The sequence below is a fragment of the Vicugna pacos genome, chromosome 2 (genome assembly GCF_048564905.1).
Source record: "Vicugna pacos chromosome 2, VicPac4, whole genome shotgun sequence".
NCBI classification, from domain to species: domain Eukaryota; kingdom Metazoa; phylum Chordata; class Mammalia; order Artiodactyla; family Camelidae; genus Vicugna; species Vicugna pacos.
Genome location: NC_132988.1, coordinates 93,449,626 through 93,467,351, shown reverse-complemented (window position 1 = coordinate 93,467,351; position 17,726 = coordinate 93,449,626). Strand labels below are relative to the sequence as shown.

At 43.6% G+C, this 17,726-nt stretch overlaps 1 protein-coding gene and 1 non-coding gene across 6 annotated transcripts in view; one reads left to right on the top strand and one right to left on the bottom strand.

Annotated features, from left to right (window-relative positions):
- Positions 1-17,726, top strand: part of WDR19 (WD repeat domain 19) — a 73,700-nt gene that overhangs the window by 54,191 nt on the left and 1,783 nt on the right. For all 5 annotated transcript variants that reach the window (XM_006209751.4, XM_031687109.2, XM_072945050.1 and 2 more), the window contains 8 exons: positions 2,890-2,967; positions 4,488-4,584; positions 6,122-6,246; positions 8,523-8,604; positions 10,377-10,527; positions 12,339-12,462; positions 13,213-13,289; positions 13,607-13,731. In XM_006209751.4, coding sequence (XP_006209813.1) covers positions 2,890-2,967; positions 4,488-4,584; positions 6,122-6,246; positions 8,523-8,604; positions 10,377-10,527; positions 12,339-12,462; positions 13,213-13,289; positions 13,607-13,718 — 846 coding nt within the window. In that variant the 3' untranslated portion in view covers positions 13,719-13,731. The remainder of the gene's footprint in view (positions 1-2,889; positions 2,968-4,487; positions 4,585-6,121; positions 6,247-8,522; positions 8,605-10,376; positions 10,528-12,338; positions 12,463-13,212; positions 13,290-13,606; positions 13,732-17,726) is intronic.
- On the bottom strand, positions 2,606-2,677 carry TRNAG-ACC (transfer RNA glycine (anticodon ACC)). Its single transcript has one exon. It is a non-coding gene; the product is annotated as a tRNA-Gly (tRNA).

Sequence of the window (17,726 nt, the reverse complement as noted above, 5' to 3'; positions counted from 1 at the left end):
ATCATTATGAGCTCATAGATTTTTAGCTTATTTGATACATTTTAATTCATTGCAGTTGATATTATTTTTGAGTCCCAGATTATTCCTTTACATTGAGTATTTTTTTTCTGTCTGACATAATCCTATTTGTCTTTGAATCTTCCTTGCATTTAGGTACAAGATATTACAGATTTCATTTCTTGCCCCAGTCCTGGAACCAACCATTTCTCTAAAGGGTTCTGTATCTTTTTAGTGAAAAATATTAGTTACAGATTATAATTTGGGTCCTAAGAATATTCACTGCTACTGAGCTGATCATTGTTTCTAAGCTTTTTCAGTAAGAATGTTGACATTTTTATTGTGACACAAAAAATTAGTATTAATTTTCTAAAAGTATCTGAATTCGAAGCTGCAGGGGAATTATTAAAGAGAAGAAATTATTCTCTGGCTGTTCTCAAAAGGCTATTATTTTAAAAAAATTTATTTGCTTTTCTCTGCACATCTGCAATATTTTCTAAGGCCTACTTCCTCCAGGAAGCCAGAATCAAAACTTGCAGCAGTTCCCAGGAGTACATCCCCCATGTTCCCTCGCAAAGAGAGACTGGGACTCTGGTCCCAAATTCATAAATCCAGAAGGGCTCTGACTTGGTCAGTTTAGGTGTTCATTCCAGGATCAATCAACTGGTGGCCCCAGCGATGGAATATCATGCCTGGGTAAATTGGGTCAAATTCCCACCCCTAGACACTCTGGCCTCTGTGGCCATGGAGGTGCGGGTCCTCTAAGATACAGAAGTCCCACTGGAACCCCATGGTTGAGATGGAGGCTGGAGCATTTCTCAGAATAGTGGAAGGGATCAACATCAGACAAAACTATTGCTGTCCCTTGCAACTGTCAAATTTCTCTCCTCTCATTAGTTAGTATTTTTTAATCCTACACCACACATTTTGTAAAAATTTTGTTAAGATAAGGGACATGTAGTCTTTAAAATTAGTATGTTTGTATTCTTAATCCATTACCAAGATTACTTCATTCAGACAAATCCATTCTGAACTTCACTCCTGGATAATTTTTCTGAAGTCCAATTTTGAATCATCTTATTCTCCAGCTCCCATTGCTTCATTATTTATTCCCTGACCATCCTTCATGGATCACACACAGAGTCTGATATCCTTGGAGGTGATCCAGGCTAACCTCCATTTTACTGATAAGGAAACTGAGGTCCCAGAAGATGATATAACCAACCTAAAGACGCTCAAATAGAGAGGCAAAGAGCTAGGACTAAAACCAAAGTCTTTTTTACAGCCAAACCATCTTATTACACTCCTAGGTCAGTGGTCTGTGCTACAGCTAACCTGGCCACTTTGACCTGCGTAGTTCAGGGCTCCCTTCCTTTGTTTCTTCACTCTCACTGTTACCAGACCCAGAACACCCTCCCTCCTACACCCCTGCCCTTCAAACTCCCACTCACCATGTGGGACCCTCTTTGCATACCCCTTCCTATAAAGCTTTTCCTGAACTAGCCTCATTTAATCCTTATAACAATTTCGTGAGTTATGTGTTATTTTTATCCTCTTTGAGGTCCCAAGAGTGACCCGCTCTGGATCACACAGGTGATCTTTGACCTCAGACAGGCTGGCTCTTCCCCGTATGGGCTTATTCACCCAAAGCCATGCACAAAAGCCATCCAGATGACGAGCTCTACCATTTCTCTTCCTTCCTCATAGCAGTGGCAAGATCAGAGGCAACAGATGGGTCAAAGCTTAGCTTTCTTGCACCGACAATGACCATAGTCAGCGGACTGTGTAGAAATTCTGCAGCCCGAGAGCCTCTGCACCCCACGGGCTCACAATCACCTCGTCTGTGCTCTAGTCTAGTGACCCCGTCCTTCCGCTAGTGCACAAAGGACTTCCAAACTTCTTCTTAGACTTCCCCTGGGTGTTGCTCTGTCCCTGATGAGTTTCCTTCCTTTTCCAGTGGCTTTTCTCACTACATCACTAATACGACAAGAGGGCAGTGCTGTTCTGTTCAGTGTTCTTCCTCTTGGTTGAGTTCCAGTTGGGTTCTTGGCTCACCTCTTTTTTATAGACATGAGACACTTAAGCCTCTTACTCTTGTCAGTAATTATTTCTACTAACTAAAGCTAACACATTTTCATACTCTCATATAGTAAATAATTTTCCTGATCAATACCGCCAAACAGGGGAGTGATTTATGGAGATGACTTTACGATGACCTTCAAATCTGAATTTCCAGACCAGAGTCCTATCCAGAACGTCATATTTCCAGCTGCCTGTCCTCTTCTGGGATCCTCTGGCCATACTTTTGTCTTCATTTTTGATTGCACGTAGCCTTGTGTACAAACACATTTCCTCAGGAAGCCCTGGAAATGAGGTGCTCAGCTGCACAGTTTGTATGAGGCCCAGGATGTTATTCTGTCAGAGTCACTTAAGAAAGTTTTTATTGAAACATCCAAGAAGCATATTCTCTCTGTGTGTGAAAAAAAAGAATAATACTACAGCATTTTGATATAAAAAGCTATAGCTTCTAAGGATGGATTTTTTATAATTTTTTTCTTTTGGGGAGTAATTAGGTTTATGTATTCATTTATTTTAATTTCTTTTTTAATGGAGGTACTGGGGATTGAACCCAGGACCTCGTGCCTGGTAAGCATGCACTCTACCACTGAGCTATACCCTCTGCCCTATAGCTTCTAAGGATGGATTTTCATTACTGGAGACTATAAATGAATGCAGACAGACCCTGAGCTTACATCATGTTTCAGGCACTTGACTCTAGGTATTTTTACATATTTTTAAAATTCCACCTCCTCAGCAGATTATTTGTCCTTTTCCCCCCCTCTTCCTAGGTTTAAGATGCTGAACTTACTGTTTCTTTCTCTTCCTAAACAGGTTGGTCAGGCCAAAGATGAGCTGCTGACCAGTCAACTGATAGACCACCTTATGGGGGAGAGTGATGGCATGCCTAAGGTACTAAGGTGTTTTCTCCACTGGGGTTTTTAAGTATCTTAGTAACAGTTTTACTTTGTTCTGCTGTTTTTATTTATTACAGATTTTGCATCATAGACTTACAAAATTTTCTCTCTAGATGCAGCCTTAGGTCATCTGCACGGAACCTGCATTTTAGATACTGTGTACATTCATTCTTTGCACTTGGCCTTGCCCCCTGTGAATTAGCCATACCCCTCGGGGTATCAGTCCTTACCACTCACAGTTTTTATCAACTGTTATATTTATTTATTCTAGGAATCATGAACATGATTATTAGAATTATGAGTTAGCAGTAATCCCTAAAAATCAGTGTACTTTGTTCACATTTCAAAAATTATGGAAATTAATAAAAATCCTATTTACCATAAAACCCACTATAAAGTAGAAATTACTAAGAACATATCTGCAAAATATGTGATTCTCTGGGATTTTGTGCAGAGGTTGGTCTTCTCTTAGTTCTGATGAAGGCAGACTCCTTTGACAATGCCCTCAGAGCCTTTTTCCCCTTCTGCTTTGGTGTCTTCTTGTGAAGGAATTGGAGTACAGCTGACTTTTGAATGATACGGGTCTGAGCTGAGCAGGTCCGCTTATACATGGATTTTTTTCAATAGTGAATACTGTATACAATATTTACTGCATGATCCCAGGTTGGTTGAATCCGCAGATACAGAGGAAGTGCGGATACAGAAGGCTGACTATAAATTAAATACTAACTCTCAACTGCGTGGAGGGTCGGAGCCCCTAACCCTAGCGATGCTCAAAGGTCAACTGTAATTGATTTGTCTACAAAGTGCTGGAATGTCATAGCTGGAGCAGATTGTAGCCATCCTGATCCCTGAGTCCACTTCCTGTATTTTACAGATAAAGACACTGAGACCCAGGGAGGCTAAGTTAACCTGCCGAAGGGCACAGCACATTAAACTGTGCCAAACCCCCTCATCTTATGTCCACTGATTCTAATAATCAGAAAACCAGCCTCAACTATGTGAAATTGTTTAGAGTTGAAGAAAACAGGAATGGAAAGTGGGCCAAAAAAAATTTTATAGGCCAGAGAAATTTATGTAGGTGTAAAATTTTTTGAAATTTTGCTAAGTTAGTATATGGTATAAGAAACTTTCCATTTCAAGTACATGAGAACTCTGGGGAGTGGGGTTAGGAACACGGACTCTGAAGCCAGACCATTGTGGTTCAGATCCTGGCTCTGGAAAGGTCCTGGGGTGTTTCAGTTTCTCATCAATGAAAGTAGTATATAATCATACCTTTGTCCTGGAGGATTTAAACAAGTTATTTCTCAAGTATTTAGAATACTACCTGGCACATGCTAAACCCTGAATACTTGATACTTGATAAATAATTCTTTATTCATTGGCTTTTTAAAAATAATATCAACACTTAGTTACTAGAAAGTGAATGTGATTCTAACTGAAAGGCAAATTTTTAGGTGTTTCTCCCCTTAGCTAATGAAGAAAGTGATGTTTCTCTAATGATTTGTGTGTCAGGATGCCAAGTACCTGTTCCGCCTGTACATGGCCCTGGAGCAGTACCGAGAAGCCGCCCGCACCGCCATCATCATCGCCAGGGAAGAGCAGTCTGCAGGTGGGGTTCATGCTCTTCTCCCCAACATTCATGCTTTTCTCTCCAAACAGATAGTAGAATCGAGCTCCAGCTCGTTCTCTGCCCAGTTCTAATCTAGGCTTACTTTGAACGCAGAAGACTAGGGGGGTGGCCATTTCTAGGTTTCAGAGAAGGAAAATAATTCACCACCACAGGAGGACGTAGAACAACTCCACTGAGGGCTTCTCAGGTTAGGAGCTAGTTCCTCTCCTCCTCCCTGGCCTCGGTTTCTGTCTCCTGGATGACGACCCTGACCTCTCCAGCCCGCAGTGCACCCTCACACGCCCGCCCCCACTTGCACAGCACTTTTCCGTCCATCCCAGGTATTTGGTTTTAAGAATATAGAAGATACTAGAAGATGGAAGACAATGTGGTGGTATTATTAACCTTGTTCTTTATAACATGCACGGGCTATTTATCGAGTCTCTAGAATGGTTCTGTTCACTTCTATGCTCTGTAAATATCTCTTGAAAAAGTCAGAGAATTAGTCTGATAGCTTCACTAATTTTCGCAAGCTGATTCTTTTAGATATTCATTAAGTGTGGAATAGAGTTTTGGAAAATGTGGAATGAAATAAGTCATTCTTTATTCAGCTGTGTTTACCTAACACCTGCCACCTCTCAGACATGTGGTAGGAGCTCAGGACTCAGGGCACTGAGCCATGGTCCTGCCCTCAAGGATTCTGGATGTGATGGGAAAGACAGAAGTAAATCCATGTTGCTATACAGGGTGAGAAGTGCCAGAGTAGAAAGAAATACATTAGAAAGTCACCAGGAAAGGGGATCCACCCCATCCTGAGGGTCGGAGGTGGGGAAGGTGGAGAATGGAGGTGAGACCAGACAACGAGAGCTTCAGCTGAGCTGAAAGGATGAGCCAGCAGGAGCTGAGGGAGAAGGGGGTGTGCGGGGAAAGAACACACATGCTTGGAGAGACGTTGTGACACTGACTGTGACTGAGCAGGAGGGGAGGCAAAAGGTAAGGTTAGAAAGGTAGACAGGCAGTCCTGAAGCTCAAGTCCTCTGCTCTGAAGTTCGCACTTGATCCCTACGGCCATGGGAGGGTTTTATCGAGGGGTGTAACCTTGAGGTCTGGGGGCCTCGGGCAAGGCTTGAGGTGTGTACAAGAACACTCTGACATCAGATGGAGGCAGATGAAGCTCAGAAGGAATACTGATTAGTACGCTCACTAACTGCAGAGACGTCATGAAGCACTGACAGTGGGCCTGCGGGAGGAGCTGAATTTGGGAGACTTAGGAGGTAGACTCAGAACTTGAGGACCAGTTGAACTTTGGGCCAAATGGGTGCCCTGAGAAAGAGTGAGCTGTCTAGGCCGACGCCATCATTTTCTCCCTGAGGGACTGTCAATTACAGCAGGAAAACTACCAAGTTACTTTATATAAGAAATTATTAAGATATTGCTAGTAACATGATTAACAAAATCCATCTGTAAAATGGGGGCCCACAGAAAGTCCTCAGATTTCCTCTTTTGCAGTAATGTCATCTTACTACCTCTTTTCAAGGAAACTATCGGAATGCGCACGACGTTCTCTTCAGCATGTATGCAGAACTTAAATCCCAGAAGATCAAAATTCCCTCTGAGATGGCCACCAACCTCATGATTCTGCACAGTTACATACTAGTGAAGGTGAGGCCCTTCGTGTGACTTGGCACATCATCTGCCAGGTGTGTTCATCACCTGATGGGCTTTCCTCTAGGCCCCTCTCCAGTGGACTAGAGCCATTTCCTGGATCTCTGTATTGTTAAGTAAAATAACCAAGATACAATATGCCAAAAAAAAAAAACAAAATACTAGCAAAAGTAGTTTCCTAAAGGGATCGTGGCGTGGGGCAGAGGAAGCGTGGCGCCAAACCCAGTCAGGGGAGACAGGGGAGAGCAGGTTTCTCCGGATAGTGTATCTTTTTATATTGTTTTGATTTTGAAGCATATAAATGTATTACCTGGTCAAAAAAAGATTTATTTAAAACATTTTTGTTTTAAATAAATACAAAATAAAAAAACAATAAAAAACAAAATAGAGCATGTGAACCTGAAATACTTCTATGTACAATTTACATAAACTATAAAATGTTACATAAATATTTATATATACACACATATCTTTGTAAAGATACAGGCAGATTCTAACTTACATATTTTCCAAATTTTCATTTATGTCAAAGTACATCTTCCCATATTAATGCTAAGTTGGTTTTCAGGCCAGTCCACAAGAGCGTATTTAATTTTGAAGCTTCCGAGGTTACAGCCATCACATTATGAGTGACTTAGATCTTAATTCTGGTCTAAAACAGCACTGGCCAGTGAGCTTTCTGCAGTAATACAAGTGCTCTGTATCCACTAGCCTGGCTATGGAGCACTTGAAATTCAGATAGTGCAACTGATAAACTAAATTTTAAATTTTATATAATCTTAATTTTTAAATTTAAACAGCCACACCTGACTAGTGGCTACCTATCATATTGGGCCCCAAGGGCCTGTAGTATTGATGGTAAGGGAAAATTTAGAATTCCAACTTGCAAATACTCTTGTACCGAAAGGACTACAAAGGGGGAGGGAGGGCTTCCTCAGCTTCAGACACGAGAGGTGGTGCCAACGTGCTGGGGGCTCAGAATCCAGCAAAATGGAGCCTTTAGGGGAGAAATAAGTCGATGGAAGATGGGAACAAAAGTAAGGATTCCTGTAAGAAGCCTCCAGGACCAGGGCTTCCTTCCACCATAAGCCAAAGGGGTGGTTCTCAATCCTTTTTCTTTCCCTCTGGCCCTAAGAGCTGGCCCATCATCACCATTGGACCAGACATCCTCCTCCCTCCCTCTGAAGAGCACTCATGGGGCTTTTCCCCTCTGCTCTAGTCTCTTATTCGAGCACCAACACTTTCAAGATTTTTAACTATTTGTGGTATCAAAAGGAAAGCTATGAGACATTACCAGGTAAGAACTAATTGAGATAAAAATGTCACAGGCATCTTTGAAACCAAGACCTGGAGAAAGGCATCCACATTTCAAGGGAAATGGAGGCCCGGCTTTGATGGATGCTTCCTCCCCAGAGCTGGGACAGGGACCTGGGCTGAAGGACAGCCTGGGACCTTTGCATGTGGAGGGCTGAACTGGGCAGTCGGAGGCCCAGGGGAGTCGGTGGAGGGCAGGGGAGGACAAGCAGCAGGGGCTGCCCTTCCCTGTCTTCAGATTCAGTTAATATGTAGTACATCGTAGTGCGCAGTAAATTACGCCATCATCCATCTGCTCAGACCTGATGCCTGGGAGTTACTCTGTACTCACCCTTCACATTGTCACAAATACCATCAGTTCTGACTCCAAGTCTATCTGCTTCTCTACCCCCCACTGCCCGCTCTCCTCTCACCTGGACGATGGCAGTGACGTCGTGGCCTGGCCCTGCCAACTCTCCAGCCTCACACCATCCCAAGTGGACCTCCTCCTTGCATCTCACATCCTACTCTGCTTACCTAATCCCAGGCCCCTCCAGCCGGGGTTGCCTCTTTCTCTTCCCACAAGCAGCGCCCTCTTCCTGTAACAACTCATCCTCTCTCCTCTGCCTGACTAGCTCAGTTTTCAGGTCACACAACTTGGTAAAGTTCATGTTGTTAATCCCGCAATCATGGCCACTGTGAAGGACCAAGGATTCAAACTCACGTCTAGTGGTCTAGGGCAAAGTGAAAAGCAGATGGTAGAGTAGGGGTGAGCCTGGTGAGGCTGTGGTGCGAGGCAGCAGCTTCTGGGAGGAGAGAAGTAAGGGAGAAACCCTGAACGACCTTAGCCAGGGAAGGCTGCAGGGGTCCCGTGATCACCCTGTTCAGGGTCACAGTCAAGGAGTTGTTTATTTGGGGGAATAAAGCATGAATTAGGGTTAATCAAGGTCTCTAAGATGAGTAAAATTTGCTTATTTCAGATTCATGTTAAAAATGGAGATCACATGAAAGGGGCACGTATGCTCATCCGCGTGGCCAACAACATCAGCAAATTCCCATCACGTGAGTACCGAGAAGGGCCCCTGGGCCACACCTCTGCCCGAGCGTAGCCTGATGAGCTCTGTCCTCACCAGCTCTGCAGCCACTCTTCTCCACACTATCAATTCAGTCAGTCCTTACAACCCATGAAGTGGTATAACCAGGGCCCCCAAGAACACCCCAGGTTTGATAACTCACTAGGAGGACTCACACAACTCAACATATAGTAGTCTAGAGCTAAGGCTTTTTACAGGGAAAGGATACAAAGCAAAATCGGCAAAGGGGAGAAGCCCTGGGGTGGGGTCTGGAGGACAGATGCAAGCGTCCAAGAGTCCTCCCAGACCAGCCACACAGGATGCACCCAACACCTCCCGCCAACATATGTAAGATGGCGTCCAGCAGGGCGCTCACAAGAGACTCAGTGCCTGGGTGTGGTCTTGGGGGCTGGTCATGGAGGCACCCCCTGCTTGGCATGTACCAAGTTGCCAGGTTCCCAGAAAGCAAGTGCTCAGCATAAACCACATTGTTCGTACAAAGAATTTAGGCACAGGGGTCCACTCTCCTCAGTTCTGAAAATGGCGGGAACTCTCCCCAAACCCAAGTTCCCAGGTGCCAGCCCAGGACCAACCTCTCAAGCAGGTCTTTCTAAGGCTGTCTCAAGACTGCACACGTGTCCTATTCTTTTCCCTATTTTACAGATAAGCAAACTGGGACAAAAAAGTGAGGTAACCTGGGCCCGAGATCATACTGCCAGCTAATATAGGTCTGACTGTGTTCTCAACCACTATAGGCCACTGCCTCTGAAAAAGGTCCCATTATTCTAAAAGACGTGTCATTATAGCACTCTTCAGTGATTCTATTTTGTCATATTCTACGATAGGGGTCAACAGATTTTTCTGAAAAATGTCAGATGTCAAATGTTCAGGGTTTGTGGGCTACATGGTCCCTGTCCCAACTATTCAGCTCTGCTGTTTTGGTGTGACCCATAGGTAAATGAGCATGGCTGTGTTCCAAAGGAACTTCATTCTTCTGGACACTAAAATTTAAACCTCATATAACTTTCATATGTCACAAAATTTTCTTTCCCTTTTGGTATTTTTCAACCATTTAAAAATATAAAAAATCAGAGAGCCAAATTTGGTCCACAGGTCAACATTCACCAATCCCTGTTCTCTAAATGTGTTCTTTTTTGTTACATGAAAAAGACTAAAATAATTGTACACCGTGCTGGCAAAGGGTGAGACTGGACAGGCACTGTCATGACTACTGGTGGGGGACATTGGTATGGCCTTTCTAGAAAGCAGTTTGGCAGTTTGTGCTAAGAGTGTTTTTGTTTGTTTTTTTTTTTTTTAAGTCCTGTTCTTTGAGCCAGTAATCCAACTTCTAGGTACTTGTGCTAGAAAAGCAGGTGCACGCAGAGAGGTTAGTGCATGAAATTGTTAACCTCCTTCACCCATTCATCAGCAGCCCTGTCAAATGCAAAACTGTATCCCAGAGGCAGGGAAGGATGCACACAAAAGGCTACCCGGAGGGAGTGGGGGTCCTGGTGTTACAGGCAAAATACAGTATAATCAGGAAAGACGAGGTGATGAGCAGTTACCTGACTCCCCTGCTGTGCCTAAACAGGTCCTATCTGGTTAAGCAGGTCCTCATTAAACAGGTCCTGTCTGGTTCTTTGCCAGAAAAAGCAGTTTAGATTTAGAGAGGAGCGAGCCTGCCTGCCCCGGAGCAGGGAGGGCATCACGCCAGCAGAGGCAACGTGCTCTCTCCGCAACTCAACTCCATTTGCATTGCAGACATCGTGCCCATCCTGACGTCGACCGTGATCGAGTGTCACAGGGCCGGCTTGAAGAAGTCTGCCTTCAGCTTTGCAGCTATGTTGATGAGGCCCGAGTACCGCAGCAAGCTAGATGCCAAGTACAAAAAGAAGATCGAGGCAATGGTCAGGTGGGCGGTGACAGCTGTTTCTACACATTTCACAAGAGTATCTTTCAGAACATAGCTGCTGAAGTGTGGACTCAACAAGAACACAGATTGAGGGGGAGCAATTAGGACTGTACTCAGTGGCCAGCAGCAAGAAACCCAACGAGGGCTTAAACAGGTCAGGAGTTACTTGACTCATATGCAAGGCATCGTAGCCCAGGGCTGGTTCTGCTGTCCTGATGCCACCAAGGACAGATTCCCTCCACCTTCCAGCTTTACCACCCAGAGCAGAGAAGTTTCCCCCTCATGGCTGCATGGTTGTGGTTGTCTGCCGCGACTCGAGATACCAAGTCCCCATTCAATGAAGGAAGAAGTAGGGAAATTAAAAGACCACAAGGCCCTTGCCTTTTTAGTTAGGAAAGACACCAGCCCCTGGACTTGCACGCAGGGGCAGCTCTGCATGGCTGCTTCTAGCTGAGAAGCACACTGCTGAGGAGAAACAAAGTTCTGTTGGCAAGGAAGAAGGAAGGGGTGGCTATTAGGTAGGCAGCAAACAGTGCCTGCCAGAGAGGGCCAAAGAGTGACTTTTTAAAAAATTTATTTGTCGGGGGAGGGACTAGGTTTATCTATTTATTTTTAGTGGGAGTACTGGGGATTGAACCTAGGACGTTGTGCATGCTAAGCATGCACTCTACCATTTGAGCTATACCCTCCCCTCGAGAGTAACTATTTCTTGGTGTAAGAAACTTGGTAATAACAGTGCCTACTGCCAGAGGAGAGTTCGTTTCCAAACCCTGTGTAGCTCCTAAGGCACATCAGGCATGTCCTCACTTCAGAAAGCGGTGAAGCGGCCGGGTTTTCTACAGGAAAACCAGGGAAAAGTAGCACTCGCGTTTGCAAAAGGAAAAATTCATTGCAGTCATGTAGTAATTCTGTACCACTACCGTTCCAGGTAGTGATGACATTCGGGGCACTTGTTAGTCCCGTTATGACCAGGGAACCCTCGTGTACCTGAATCTTGACCCAGAACTCTCATCTCAGCCACGGGAGATGGCTGCTCCCGGAGCACCGAAGGGAAGCAAGCGCTGCGTTTTTGTTAGCTGGGTTCATGGCAGAGAACTCAAACCTGGACAGGGCTGCATGAGCACTTCCTTTTTTTTTATGATAAGCCGGAGTAGCTTCCGACCAAATTCAGGCTGACCCAGCAAACCTGCCAGCGGAGGCGGGAAAGTGCTGGAGCACACGAAACCCCCACCCCCACCCCCGTTTCGTGCCACAGCAGCCTGGCTGCCAGCCTGGAAGAGGCGCTGCTTATTCTCTCCCTGCGCAAGAGGGCTCTGTAGCTATGAGGTCTGACACGGTACCTGCCAGCCATGTGTGGCTGTTTACATTTAAATTAATTAAAAGTGACTAAAATTTGAAACCTAGTTCCTCGTACTGCCCACATTTCAAGTGCTCTGAGCTCCACGTGGCTTGTGGCTGCCGCACTGAGCACACAGAATTAGAGCCCTGCCACTGTCATGGGAGGTTGTGCGGCACAGCTCCAGGCAGCCTTGGCCCCTTCAGCACACAGAGGGAGAGACAGGTGCGAGCTCGCTGCTCTGGGGCAAGGAAGACAGGAGACAGCCAGACCCGCCCATGTTTTCTGCCACACAGTGTACTGTGAACTCCAACTCCCAAAGGTGGCCCACACGATGCTACCGTCTGACCGGTCTTTCTTTATTCCTCTTCCCCTTCCCCGGGCTGCAGCCTGGGCCGATGGCGAGCTTGTTAAGTATGTGTAGTCTCAAAGAGTCTGAAGAAGTAAGTGCATTACATGTGATTCTCCCTCACAGGAGACCTGATACATCTGAGACAGAAGAGGCCACAACCCCGTGTCCATTCTGTGAATTTCTTCTACCAGAGTGTGAACTCCTCTGTCCTGGATGTAAAAATAACATCCCATATTGCATTGCAACAGTAAGTTTGTCATCCTCTCCCTTTCTTGGTGTATGTCTATAACCCATTCGAATGCTTGATGTGTGTCAATATTTTTTTTACTTCTGAATTTCTCTTCCCCCTCAAATTTCCTGCAACATTAGCATATAATTTCATGATCAGCAAGGTTAAAAGTTATATTCAAGGCATATAAAAATCTAAGTGAGTACCAGGAAGGCACTCGGGGCAGGGTGGCACACGCCTGGGGGTCAGACAGTCCTGGGCTTAGAGCCTCTTTCTGCCAGTTATTGGCTACATAACCTGATGTGGTTTGCTTTTTCCTTGCTAGGTCCATCCTTAACAATACCTGCCTAGTAAGATAAACTGCAGGTTGATGAGAGAACATGTATGAAACCTTAATACCACAGCTGGCATGCTGCAGCACTTAATAAGTAGTGGTTTTTATTATAAACTTTAAGGCCTATTATTAGAAAAATTTTAAGTATCAGATTATTTACTAATCACTAGGCTAATATAAGCTTTACTTTAAAGAAAGCAAAGTTAGGTAAGGATGTCACAATATTGAAAATTGTTCTTTTATACCTGAATCTGATAAATGAAACTTGGCTTTTGTCCTTTTGATGTCATCTTTCTATCACCTAACCATCTATGTGAAGTAGCAGTAGTTTCATAATTTAGAGGTCTTTTACCTGTAACTGTGTATTGTAACTGAATAATGCTGAGAGTCTTAAACGTAAAGATTAATTTTACTCTTCAACTTACTGTTTCCAGGGTCGACATATGCTGAAGGATGACTGGACAGTGTGTCCACATTGCGACTTCCCTGCTCTGTACTCAGAACTCAAGATGTAAGTGTGTATTGTTTCACTGAGTCATACAGATTTATTGGAAAATGGGCCTTTCATTCAGCCTCTTTTATTCTGAGGTCTCCTTATTTGTTCATGTTCCTAAAAAATCTCTGAAGACCTAAATTATCTTCTTGGAAGATCTTCTATGACCTTTATGAACATTTTACTTAAAGGGGATCTTGCACGAGACTCAGTATTCCTAATTCTTAAATCTCATGGTGAACACGTACTAAGAAAGGAACAGTCGTTTTCCACAGCACAATAACCAAAGGGAATATTACATATTTAATCTACTCTGCCTTTCCTTCCCCAAACAGCATGTTAAACACTGAAAGCACATGTCCTATGTGTTCAGAAAGATTAAACTTCGCTCAACTGAAAAAAATCCCAGACTGTACCCCGTACCTGCGGACAGAGGTGGAGCAGTGAGTGGCAGGTGCAGGTAAGTGCCAAGCCGTCCACTCACCTTCCAGGACACGAGGTCCACAGGGTAGACACAGCTTCACAGTTTGTTTTGGCACTGACTCTTTTTTGTGCATCATGTAATTTGTCAGATTTGAACAAACAACACACCTTTGATGAACTAAAAAAAAAAAAAAGGCTAAAATGCAAGTTGTGGTCTCCACAGTGACAAAGGTCATTTGGCCAAGCAGCATCATGGATTCCAACCAGAACACATTTTATCCAATCACATGGGCTTCTTTTTAATCAGTCCATTAAAACTATAGCCAGCTAATAACAATGGAGTTTTTTAAAGTTCTATAGTTCAGGAGAAAATACTGTAAAAATTTTTGCTTCCAGAGACTTGAAAAATCCCCATTTCTTTTCCTTTCCAAGTTTCATTTTTGTCTCATGGAAGCTGCACATACTCCTTCCACCCTCACTCCACTGGCAAGGATTTCCTCATATGGCAACACATACTGCAAGCGAGGAGGCAGGGAAATGTAGTCGAAAGCCGGGAAGCCAAAAGCCCCTGCCAAAAACTCAGAAAATTCTTTAATTAAAAGTAAAAAGGAGGATTAGTCCCCGACACAGCACTAAACCTAGATAAAATGAACTCCAGGTTTTCACATAAAACCTGTGCTTGCAGTCTGCCCTCCCTCGGTAGCTCCACCCACCAGCTGGTCAGGATGGAAATCTGGACATTATCTTTGATTGATGCTACCCTCACCCCCAGTCACCCAGTCCATGGGCAAGTCCTCTCAGTGTGCCTCCAGTGTACCTTGTTCCCTTTCCTCTGGGGGCTTTTTAATGCACCTGCAAAAACAAAGAGCCTAAGAGACTCTGTATGAGCAGGCCCCAGCCTCCTCCTCTGCTCACCATGCTGCAGCCCCACTGGCCTTTTGGCTGTTCCTTGGAGACTCCAAACTGCTTCCTGCAGCACCCGCAATCTCTCCCACTCCCACCAGCAGCCTACAGGGGTTCCAGTTTCCCCACATCCCCACCAACACTTGACACTGTCTGCCTTTCTGAGTAGAGTCATCCCAGTAGATGTGGTGTCTGTGGTTTTGATTTGCGTCTCCGTAATGATAATGATGTTGAACATCTTTTCACGTGCTTGTTGGCCAGTGGTTGTTGAGTAGCGTGTTGTTGAATCTCCACATATTTGTGAATCTTCCAGTTTTCTTCTTGTAATTGATTTCTAGTTCCATACCATCGTGGTCAGAAAAGATTCCTGTTATGACTGTCTTCTAAATTTAGTAAGACTTGCTTTGTGGCCTTACCTGTGATCTGTCCTGGAGAATGTTCCATGTGTGCTTGAGAATAATGTGTATTCTGCTGCTTTTGGATGGAATGTACTGTCAATGTCATGTTAAGTCCATCTGGTCTAACATGTATGTCACTTAAGGCCAGTGTTTCCTTATTGATTTTATTTCAAATGAAAATCTATCCACTGATGAAAGTGGGGTAATAAAGTCCCCTACTATTATTGTATTGCTCTTTCTCCCTTGAAGTACATTAATATTTGCTCTATATATTTAGGTGTTCCTATGTTAGGTTCATAAATATTTACAAATGTTACATCCTCTTGTGGATTGACCCCTTTTCATTATATAATGGCCTCTCTGTTCCTTATTACAGTCTTTGTTTTAAAGTCTATTTTGTCTGATGTAAGTATAGCTACTCAAGCTTTCTTCTGCTTTCCATTAGCATGGAATATTTTTTCCCATTCCTTCCCTTTCAGTCTGTGTGGGTCTCTTGTAGGCAGCACTTTGGTTTTTATTCATTCTGTCTTTTGATCAGAGAATTTATATTTAAAGTAATTATTGATAGGGACTTCCTGCCATTTTGTTAATTGTTTTCTGGCTGTTCTGTAATTCCTTTGTTCCTTCTTTTCTTGCTCCCTTCTCTTCCTTTGTTTTCTGTACTGGTACCCTTAGGTTTCTTTCTTATCTTTTATCTACTATAGGTTTTGTTTTGTGGATACCATGAGGCTTATATAAAATGTATCATTAACAGTCTATTTGAAGTTGATAACAACTTAAGTTCAAATGCCTTCTAAAGCTCTCCATGTTTACTCTCCCCATCCACAGTTCTGTTTTTGATGTCACAATTTTTATCTTTTTGTTTATCCATTAACAAATCATTGTGATTATAGTTATTTTTTTATTTTTGCCTTTTAACTTTCATACTAGATTTATAAGTACCTACCATTATTCTGAATTTAATTATATATTTACCTTTACCATTGAGATTTACAATTTCATATATTTTCCTATTATTAATTAGTGCCCTTGTGTTTTAGCTTAAAGAAGTCCTTTAACATTTCCTAAAAGGCCAGTCTAGTGGTGATGAACCCTCCTTAGCTTTTCCTTGTCTGGAAAACTCTCTCTTTCCTTCAGAACTGAAGGGTAGCTTTGCCAGGTAGAGTATTCTTGGTTGGCAGAGGTTTTTTTTGTTTTTTCTCTTTCAGCACTTTGAATATATCAGACCCCTCTTCTAGCCTGCAAAGTGTCTGCTGAAAAATCAGCTGATGGTCTTATGGGGGGTTCCATTGTACATAACAAGTTGTTTTCTTTTGCTGCTTTTAAGATTCTCCCTTGTCTTTAAATTTTGAGTTTAATTATACTTGGTGTCTTGGTGTGAGCCTCTTTGTGTTCATCTTATTTGGAACTGTCTGGGCTTCCTGGATATAGACATGTTTCCTTCCCCAAGCCAGATAAGTTTTCAACCATTATTTCTTCAGATGAGTTTCTCGCCCCTTTCTTTTTCCTTTGGGGCTCCTATAATGTGAATATTGGTCAGCTTGACGTTCCCCTGTAAGTCCCTTAAGCTGTAATCACTTTTTCATTCTTTTTTCTTCTTGCTGTGCCAACTGGATGAGTTCCACTGCCCTGTTCACTACTGGTCCTTCTTTTGCTTCATGTAGTCTGCTACTGAACCCCCTCTGTTGTATTTTTCAACTCAGCTCTCCGATCTCAGTTTGGTATTTTCTTATTTTCTCTTTATTGAAAGTCTCTGTTCATGCATCATTCTCCTGACCTTGATGAGTATCTTGATGACTCTTATTTGAACTCTTTTATCATCAGGTGAATCACTTATGTTTGTTTAACTTCTTTTTCTGAGGTTTTATCTTGTTCTTTCATTTGGAGCCTATCTCTCTGTTTCATCATTTTCCATGACACTCTGTGGGTTCTATGCATTAGATAAAATAGCCACTTCTCCCAGTCTTGAAGGAGTGGTCTCATGTAGAAAATGAGCCTTATTTTTCTACCTTACCCTAGTTCTTGGTTGTCTGTCAAAACTTTGTGACTGTCTGAACAGCCACCTTGTTCTTAGTGGCTCCCTGTAGTTGAGGGTGTGCTAAGACCTGTCAGTGTTCCAAAAGGAGCATCTCAGCCAGCAGCTAGATGCAGGCTGATGGAAAGCTGGACTCTCAGGCCACAATTATTAAGATAAGCAAATAGGCCTCTTTCATGGAAAGACTAGGCATTTCTGTCTCTTGCCTCTGCATTGAGTCCTAGGGGATAGTTGGTTAAGAACTGATTCTGTTTGTTTCTGTCCAGTAAGACCTGTGGACGTAAGCCCGGCTGGCCACCAGAGCCAGGTGACATCCAGGGGTGTTCCCTGGATGCAGCACCAGACTTGGACACAAACTCCTTTCTGGAAGATACTGGCAACTTAGAGCAAGGCAGAGGGAGAGCACAAAGATGGCACTGCTGGCCTATGCTGTCTCTGGGTTATTTTCAGTTGGCTCCTAGATGAGTGTTAAATTAGAAGACTGCCCCTCAGGCCAAAGCTTTGAAGATAAGCAGACAGGTCTCTTTCATAGAAAGACTGGATGCATTTCAATCTGCTACCTCTGCACCGGACCCTACCTGGAGGATTAGCCACCATGGGTCCAAACAACCCCATTCAGAACTGTTTCTTAGTTCACACTATCCTTGGAGAGCTTGTGGATACAAGGCCCAGCAGCTTTCTCAAGCTACAGGTTTG